A 9992-nucleotide genomic window follows, 5' to 3' on the forward strand; every position below is an offset into this window, starting at 1 on the left:
ATGAAGTCCTCCGTTTTCGGGTTCCTCCAATGTTTCATTTACTGGCCTCTAATATTGGTAGGGAATACGTTGACGTTATTGATCCCAGAGCAGAGCTTAAGTAAGAATTCGTTGTTGTTTAAGATGGGTTGCATGTCAATTTCAAAGATAAATCAAATCAAAATTTTTGAATCCCTCCTTTAGAATATAACCATAGGAGATTACATTTCGAAGTAAGAGAGCCTATATACTTTTTCGCTAAAGGTAAGGACTCATAAGCCCCTTTAGGTGACTCAATATTGAGAAATTAAACGCGTCCTGAACTCATTGCTCAAGTACCATGCACTTATTGGCCGTCGAAATAAGGACTTGCACTCAAGTCCCAAAAGCCTTTTCGTGCCAAAAAGGATCGGGAAATGAGTCTCTCGACTTTTGACATAAGAACTGCTCATGTTCTCGCCACCTGGCAACCTTATGGGCTTTTATGGAAAACGATTGGAGAATCATTTGCGAACTTCGTATGGATCAGATAGACTTCAGGGACTCAAGTCATGGCATTTGTCGCTACATTAGAAATCCTAGAGTGATCAGAAATTTGGTCATATTTTTAGGACTCGTTCAAAGGCCAAACAGGAACCCCTGAAAAAGATAATATTAATTTGCTCACATGATATTGGTTATCATTGCGCTCTCTGGTCTTCATTGGTTGTTGAGTGGGTGTTTTTCTTCAACGTTCATTATGGTAGAAAATATCGACTTGAGGAGTTGAGGATCCTTCCAATCTTGCATTTAGTTGATGTATTGGAAAAGATCATGTTATTTTCTTTGCTAAAGTCATAACGGGCAAATTGGCTTTCTTCTTTATTTGCTAATGTGAAGCCATTGCAATCAAGCACATTCGACTCTTGAATAGTAGATCTTCATCCACGGTTAAATAAAACAAATAAGTGTTAAATACTTCACTCCTCGACCTTGAAACATGCTAGTTCGATCGATAGCATTGTGCTTCAACCTAATACATTTTTCTTATCAAACTTGGAAAAATGCGAATAAATTATACAAGACTTATTGCAGGTACGAAACGCTTCACCCATCGGGACTGGCTAAAATCCTTAAAATTGTATCATTTGGCGTAGTTCGAAGTGTTTTTCCCTCACCCCGGAATAGAATATAGCGTTAGTGATAGAAGCGGTATTACATGTTATTTTCAACCCATTATAGAAAAAGTTGGTCTTTGTACTAAACTGAGCACCAGCCCTCTATAACCGGCTACCTTGCTCTCTTCGACGATTCCACTTAATAGGAGATCCTTTGTGAACGAAAATTAGATAGATTTTTATAATCCCCCCAGAACAACCTTTCATTCAAGAGTACCCTGCAGCGGCGAATTCAATGAGTGATTAAATATTGAATCCATTATGACTTGAAAAGAATTTACTACCCTTTTATCGGCGTAAAACCCGAAAAGAATACTCGAAAATAACAAAATTCGTTTACTGCATCACTGCCCACGAGGTCGTTAATCCTCGAATTATCGACCGCGTGTTTGTGCACAGAGTGGGCTTGAAAGGAAGATGGCCAAGAAAAGTTTGACGGGAGGAGGACCGGGAGGACAAATGCTACCAGCTAGAGTTGCCAGCATCAAGCCAACATATGCCATTTCTTTGCCATGAACTTTGCACGAAATGTCATAACAAATGGGGAATTCTTACAGATGGGTGGCACACTTAACTTTGTTGCAGGTATATCTTGAATGTTTAACAGAGGGGCTTTGTCGTGGACATTAGGCGTACGTGTGGGATCCCACATCAATAATTGGTCGCCAACATGAAGCAACGGCATCGCTGAAATATGTTCTTTCACCCAGCGTGTGGGAGATGTTTCCAGAATGTTCCAAGGGGACTCGTCTGCCAAAGAACCGTTTCAGGGTCTCATAAAAGCCAAACTATTCCTTCTCCAACCCCATCAACCTTTTTTCCACCATCCAAATCCATACTAAACCTCAAAAACCAGCCATCATGTTCTATTTCAAACTTCCCATTCTCCTTCTTAGTTAATCCCACGCTCCTTTTTTTTTCTCAATGACTCATCTCTTATCCCTGAAATCGGCATCGGTCGATCAGATCTAGAAGGTTCTCTCAAGCTCTCTTAACTGTTCCCATTTCAATCTTCCGTCACTCGTTCAGAGATCTGCCAAGTGTACGGACAGACTTGCCAATCCGAAAATATCTGTCTCATCCGTTCGAAAAACCCAGCCATCCTCACTCTAGCATCATGGCCAAAGCTGTGGGAATCGATTTAGGTACCACCTACTCTTGTGTGGGCGTGTTCCAACACGGCAAAGTGGAGATCATTGCCAACGATCAGGGTAACCGGACCACGCCTTCCTATGTGGCATTTACCGATACCGAGCGTCTCATCGGTGATGCGGCCAAGAATCAGGTGGCCATGAACCCCACCAACACGATTTTTGATGCCAAGCGTTTGATTGGACGCAAGTTCAACGACAGCACGGTTCAAAGGGACATGAAACATTGGCCTTTCACCGTGGTGGACGATGGCAGCAAGCCTAAGATCAAGGTGGAGTATAAATGCGAGGAGAAGACCTTCACCCCAGAAGAGATCTCTTCGATGGTGTTGGTCAAGATGAAGGAGACGGCCGAGGCTTATTTGGGTACGACGGTCAAGGATGCGGTGGTGACCGTGCCGGCTTATTTCAATGATTCTCAACGTCAAGCGACCAAGGATGCCGGCGTCATATCGGGCATGAACGTTTTGCGAATCATCAACGAACCCACGGCGGCTGCCATCGCTTATGGCTTGGACAAGAAGAAGGGCTCTGGCAAGGAGAGCAATGTCTTGATCTTCGATTTGGGTGGTGGAACCTTTGATGTGTCCATTTTGACCATTGAAGATGGCATCTTCGAGGTCAAATCGACGGCTGGAGACACGCATTTGGGCGGTGAAGATTTCGACAACCGATTGGTGGACCATTTCGTCAAGGAATTCCAACGCAAGCACAAGAAAGACATCACTAGCAACAAGCGCGCCGTTCGGCGGTTGAGGACCGCTTGCGAGAGAGCTAAGCGGACCCTTTCGGCCTCGGCCCAAGCCAACATTGAGATCGACTCGCTCTTCGAGGGTGTGGATTTCTACACTTCCATCACCCGGGCCCGTTTCGAGGAGTTGTGCGCTGATCTCTTCCGAGGCACTTTGGAGCCGGTGGAGAAATCTCTCCGCGATGCCAAGATGGACAAGTCTGCCATTCATGACATTGTCTTGGTGGGTGGTTCTACCCGTATCCCCAAGATTCAAAAGTTGTTGCAAGACTTCTTCAATGGCAAGGAACTCAATAAGTCAATCAACCCTGATGAGGCTGTGGCTTATGGTGCCGCCGTCCAAGCCGCCATTTTGACCGGCGACACCTCTGAGGCTGTGAGCGATCTGCTTCTATTGGACGTGGCTCCTCTGTCTTTGGGTATTGAGACTGCCGGTGGGGTCATGACCTCCCTCATCAAGCGAAACACCACCATCCCCACCAAGCAAACCCAGACCTTCACCACCTACTCCGACAACCAACCCGCCGTCACCATTCAGGTGTACGAGGGTGAACGTGCCATGACCAAGGACAACCATTTGTTGGGCAAGTTTGACTTGACTGGCATCCCCCCGGCGCCCCGTGGCGTGCCCCAAATTGAGGTCACGTTCGACATTGACGCCAACGGTATCTTGAACGTGTCGGCCCAAGACAAGTCTTCTGGCAAGCAAGAGAAGATCACCATCACCAACGACAAGGGTCGTCTCTCCAAGGAGGAGATCGAGAAGATGGTGTCTGACGCCGAGAAATACAAGGCTGACGATGACTCGCAAAAGGAGAGGATTGCCGCCAAGAACAACCTCGAATCTTACTGCTTCAACATGAAGTCAACTGTCGAGGACGAGAAGTTCAAGGACAAGATTGAAGAGACCGATCGCAAGGTTATCAATGACAAGTGTGATGAAGCCATCAAATGGTTGGACGCCAACCAGACTGCCGAGAAGGACGAATTCGCCGACAAGTTGAAGGACCTCGAGAGCGTGTGCAACCCCATTATCACCAAATTGTACCAAGCCGCTGGTGGCGCACCCGGAGGTATGCCAGGCGGTATGCCCGGTGGTATGCCCGGAGGCATGCCTGGGGCAGGTGGCGCTCCCGGCGCCGGTGCTGGACCTACCGTTGAAGAGGTCGATTAAAAGTCCCGTGCACTCCCAATGTTCTGGTGTTGCATAACTAAAGGAATTAGTCCCTGTATTTGTCAAAATAACACGCATTTTTACAAATCTTGGTATCGAGATGTTGGAAAAATAAAGACAGTTTTATGACTCGAATGCGGTATACTACGAACACTTATTAGTAATTGGTATCTTATTTGATGGTGAACATGTTTCAAAAGTAACAGTTCCACCATTGTCATATGCCATAGAAATTGTGAATTGGCAGCCCTACTTGTAAGCTCCCCTGAATATTAAATTGGTATTTAAGAGAAGTGATGGGACCAATGAGATTTTGAAGTCGGAAACGCAAAGCACCGCCGTTTTCAACGCACCTTAATGGCTCAGTTTGACCAAAAAGGTAGCTCGTTGAGAAAAAAAATATCCGGGTTACTTTTTGTGACTAATAGGTTTCCGATCTTCACCCAGGGATGCCATTTGCCACTGAAAATGCAATTGCCCTTGTTGCAACCTCCGGTGATTATTGGTTTGATCCCATCAGTAGTTAAAGAGTATCGGGATATACGCGCCCTGAGCAGGTTTGGCGGTAAGTAAGAGTTATACAAGAGCGACTCTTCGGTAATGTCTCTCAACCTCGATATATCAACATCACAACAATCGCTACACGTTCCAGATCAGTGCTGTCAGATGGGATATTTGCATGCCAAAAAAATGAACATCTGGCATATTTAGAACCCCTCTGGCATGGACAAGTGAGAATGGCATATTTTTCGAATCTGGCATGCTTTCTGGTATATTCTAAGAGCTATTTTGTTTAGCAATGCATCTCAAAAGTGCAACAAATCGGATCCGAAATCGCAACACTAGGATGAGGCCTTCGAAATTTTGCTTCAATCTGGCAACAGTGTGCTTGAAAGGGGGCAATATGATTGCACCTTTATGTAATCAAGGTAATTCTGACACCTCTGGAGGTCTGCCTGAACCCAGGCTTGTTCCTTGCGTTTCAGTTAAGCATTTCCACCACATGGATGAAAACTTTAACTTGAGCCCCATTTTAACCCCTTCAAAATTTCGCTCTTAAAAATATGGGTCAGACAGCTTGCTCAAACCCGTTTTATGACAAGGAGTCGTATTAGGGAGTTCTACTGAGAATTTGGACGAGCCATCGACGATTCAAATTTGTACCACAGTTTCCTTAGGGAAATTTTGATTATGAATGGAACATTTTGCCCACCAGCGACAGCTGAGACGAACACTTGCGAACGCAGTGCCGTTGATCGATCTATATATAAAGTTATCTATGATCCCGACCAATAAACTCATTTTGGAGTGTTGATGGAATTAGTAAAACATTATAACTCTTGATCATTATCTCTAGCTCTTAGCAGGTAGCTTAGCGTTACAACCCTGATTACGATTTTGATTGATACCCTATACTGTTCCCAAAGTCCCATAACAACTTAAAATAAGGAGTAAAAACATGCTCTAAATCATGACATATTACTGCAAGAGGTCAGCTTTTATGGTGATTCAAGCTGGTTTATGATGACAACCTCAACAGGTTACAGATAGTTGTCGATAAGGGATGGTTTTCGCTTTGGGGCATGTTTTCTGGCATATTCCGACTTTGATCTGGCATATTTCAAGAGCTAGTCTGGCAGGTTCAGGGACCACGGACGTAGCAGCACTGTTCCAGGTCTGTTAGTTTAAAAGTCGACTAAAATGTCGAATAAACTTCGAACTGTGATCTGTTTCTTCCGGAATGATCTCCGTATTCATGACAATGAATGTTTGAGTTGGGCTCATCAGCACTTTGACTTCGTACTGCCGTTGTATTGTTTGGATCCAGAGCATTTTAAGGTACATCAGAATTCCTCAATGTTGCCTATGTCTCACCAACTATGCACCTATAATCTATGGTCGTTAAAAAGTGAACCTTGAGATGACAGCTGGACCAAATCTACAATCATGTCATATCTTATATTTTAGGGAACCTATCACTTCGGATTCCCCAAAACTGGTTTTCATCGGAGCAAGTTTCTTTTGGAATCTTTGACAGATTTGCGACACTCTCTTCAGAAACATGGTTCCAATCTGATCGTTCGCCATGAAAAGCCCTCGGTAGCCATTCAGGAGCTTATCAATCAGTGTTCCCAGTCCATCGCACCCGTGTCTAGCGTAGTGTTCCAAAAAGAGGTGTGTTCCGAAGAGATCCAAGTCGAATCGTCCATCGTCAAGATCTGCCAAGCCGCCAAGATTCAAGTCAAGACATTCTGGGGCTCCACCCTGTTTCATCGTGATGATCTGCCCTACGCCAAGAAGGACATTCCGGACACCTACACCCAATTCAGAAAGACCGTGGAAGCCCGATGCAAAGTTCGAGGCCTCACGGCCGAGTGCCCCACGTGGAAACCTTTACCTCAGGTGGAAAATGGTAAATTGGGCGATATCCCGAGCCTTGCCGATTTGAAGGTGGAACCCGTGGAGGTTGGTCGGAGTTACCCGGACCCTCGATCGGCGTTTCCATTTGCTGGAGGTGAGACTTCTGGTTTGGACCGCATCCACCGATATTATTGGGTCTCGGATAATGTGGCTAAATACAAGGAGACCCGCAATGGTCTTTTGGGCTCGGAATATTCCACCAAATTCAGTGCGTGGTTGGCCAATGGCTCGGTCTCACCCCGATATATCTACCACAAGCTCAAGGAATACGAGGCTGAACGCGTCTCCAATCAGTCGACCTATTGGGTCATTTTCGAGCTCATTTGGCGAGATTACTTCCGGTTTGTGTCATGGAAATATGCGGATCTCATCTTCTATCCGGGTGGGATCATGGGTAAAGCCTATCCTTGGCAGACCAACAAGACTCTGTTCCAAATGTGGTGCCAAGGTCGAACCGGGGTCCCGTTTGTGGACGCGAATATGCGGGAGTTGCTTTACACGGGATGGATGTCGAACCGGGGTCGGCAAAATGTGGCCAGTTTCTTGGTCAAGGATCTCAATTTGGACTGGCGATTGGGAGCTGAATGGTTCGAATCTCTGTTGCTGGACCATGATGTTTGCAGCAACTACGGCAATTGGAACTACTCTGCGGGCATCGGCAATGACCCGCGGGAAAACCGAAAATTCAACATGATCAAGCAAGGTCTGGATTACGATCCCGAGGGCAAGTTCGTCCAGACCTGGGTCCCGGAGTTGCAACGAGTGCCTCAAGGGAAGATCCACGTTCCGTGGACGCTTTCGGAGAAGGAATCGGGTTCGATTGGCCTCGAATTGGGCGTGGACTACCCGACACCAGTCATCACTGCACCGGAATGGAGTCGCCATTTCCACAAAACCAGTGCGAAACCTAAGGATCCCCGAAATGCGGCTGGTCGTGGTCGAGGGTCGAAACCCAAGAGTGGGCAGCAAAAAGGCATCGATTTCTATTTTAAATCCGGCCATACCAAGAGCTGATTGATGGTTCAACAATATGAACATTTCGAAAGGAATACACTGATTCATAGAACGACTCAATTCTGTTCAAGCGGGGATTCTTGGCCAAGGAATGTTAGCAAAGTCAAGTGTGGCAAGACTAACCACTTTTGATTGTTAAGGTAGGGGAGAAGTACGTTTAAAAAGGAGAGTTTGGGAGCTCTTGCAACCATTTTGTAGTTAAGTTTCAACTACAGCCATCCCCGGGTTGAAAGTCATGTGTGGAAAATTCCACTATATTATTAATGACCTTCCAGGAAAATTGTTTCATCTCTTTAAGGTAAATTCGAGTGAACATAGCGACAGTCTTGTCAAGCAAAACTTGGAGAAAACCTGTTAACTTGTTCACTGATGCTAGTCTCATTCATTGAGGATCTTTGGTTCACCTAGTGTTCATCGAGGTGGTTTCCTTTGGGAGAGGGGGTGGTGATCATAATTGCTCTTCCCCGGTAGGTTGGGGATCCTAATTTAGTAAATTGGATTGACCAAGTTTTGGAAGATACAACCTTCTGTACCTGGATAACCCTAAACAAGGACGCCTCTACTTGCCCTAAGCTTTACAAAAACACGAGAGTTTGTAACAATAATTATCGAGTAACCAGGCAAGTCGTGATCTTATCTATGGTCTATGCCGTAGCCAATTTTTCGATACGCCTAAAAAACGACATATTTCATTGAGTAACTCATTTGGGGAAATCTTGACTTATTTACTTGTGTATGAACAAAGCAAAGAAAAAGCTACGGTTTAAGGATTTCAGATAAAACAATGCTAGGAGGACCCAATATGGGTCCTAATGCGATCCCAGGTATCTTAAGATTTGAAGGTTTCCAACAACACTAATTATTTTTTGGCGACGCCTGATACCAAGGTTTAGGTTATTTTTTATCCTAGCCACTCATTGAGGGCCAGTCAGTAGGCACTGCCGCACGTGGGCGTGTGTGAGGTAGGTCATTTAGGTACGGTAATTAATTGGCATGCAGGGCCTTCAACATTGTGGGTAATCAGGTAGATAGATGGCGTGCGTGAGATTTTCATGCTCAAGCTAAAGATTTAGGTGACTTCTTGTGGTAGCTGAACCCATTTCCCCACCCTGACAATAGGGGTGGCAACTTGATGGTCAGGAATCACCCATCCTGGAGGGGCTGGTTCCTGGCCATCGGTGATGTGACCCCATAATACCAAAGCCATATCTTAGGTCGTCCAACGTGGTCGCTATGTCCTGTAGGATGATATGCAGGATAGTAGTTATGGAATAGCGATTCTGACACATTTCAATTTTTCACAAGGGGATCCCTGTTGAAATTTTATGTTTCCGCTAAATATTCAGGTTTTAAAGAGTATTTTACCTTCTTATTTGGAAAATGAGGTGTGTGATGCATTAGACTGGATTATGAGGATGAGGGCGAAGATGCGAATGATAATGTTGAGGTCACGGCGAATGATTTGTCTGTTATTGCCTCAGATCCAGAACGCGATCGCGGCAGCAACCAAAAAAACAATGGCGTAGACCAAGTGGGCAATCCCGCAGGCGAAAAGGTATTTGGGGATGTCGGCTGGCCTCAAGTGGCCCCCAAAATAAATCGAGATGATGTGGGCAACGCCAATTAAAGAGAAACTTTTGAGGAGTTCACTGTTGAAGATATCCATGACTTCATGACTTCTCACCTTACTTGAGCACGAGGAGGAGGTCAACGAAGTAGGCGCGCTATATTTCTAATTTTTTTTCACCACAAAGAATATTCAGTGATGCCATAGCTAAACAAGTTCATGCTAGTTTAAAGAGTCAATTTTCTACTCAACTTACCTCCTGTTTTTTTCGCTGATATCTTCATCGGTTATGGCATAGAAAACCATAACTAGAATGCTTAAGTTCAGCAGGAGCTGTACCGCATGACCATGTTTTCAGGTCAGCTGACGCTGGTGGAAATGGGACAAAGATATTTCGTTAAATCTCGCTTCAGGCAAGTTGAATTATTATCGTGAAACGTTTGCTATTCCTCTTAAATCTTAATTTATTTTGCATCTTACAAATATACAGGTAGAAAGAGTGGTAGAATGATAAAAACCACATCCGCCTTGGCCGTACAGCAGTCAAAATTTCGTTTTTAAAAATGTGGTCGGAAAACGTACTTAAAACCCGTTTTATGAAGCGTACTAGACGAGAGTACTTGCTTGACAAGGAGTCCTATTACGGGTTTCTACTCTGAATTTGGATGAGCCATCAACAATTCAAATTTGCACCATAGTTGTCCTAAGTAGCTTGACTATAAATGAAACATTTTTTCCACCAGCGACAGCTGGGAGGAAAACATGCAATTGCAGCGCC

The 9992-nt window shown here is 44.9% G+C and overlaps 2 protein-coding genes across 2 annotated transcripts; both read left to right on the top strand.

Moving 5' to 3' along the window:
- The first annotated feature begins 2122 nt into the window (after window positions 1–2122).
- On the top strand, window positions 2123–4347 carry LOC131884278 (heat shock 70 kDa protein cognate 4-like). The gene has a single exon (XM_059231999.1). The coding sequence runs from the start codon at window positions 2254–2256 to the stop codon at window positions 4210–4212; it is 1959 nt and encodes a 652-aa protein (XP_059087982.1). The 5' UTR covers window positions 2123–2253; the 3' UTR covers window positions 4213–4347.
- A 1496-nt stretch (window positions 4348–5843) lies between these two features.
- Window positions 5844–7707, top strand: LOC131884281 (cryptochrome DASH-like). Its single transcript, XM_059232001.1, has 2 exons — window positions 5844–6051; window positions 6181–7707. The coding sequence occupies exons 1-2, from the start codon at window positions 5914–5916 to the stop codon at window positions 7645–7647; spliced, it is 1605 nt and encodes a 534-aa protein (XP_059087984.1). The 5' UTR covers window positions 5844–5913; the 3' UTR covers window positions 7648–7707.
- Window positions 7708–9992: the final 2285 nt, after the last annotated feature.

The sequence above is a fragment of the Tigriopus californicus genome, chromosome 7 (assembly GCF_007210705.1).
Source record: "Tigriopus californicus strain San Diego chromosome 7, Tcal_SD_v2.1, whole genome shotgun sequence".
Classification (NCBI taxonomy): Eukaryota; Metazoa; Arthropoda; class Copepoda; order Harpacticoida; family Harpacticidae; genus Tigriopus; species Tigriopus californicus.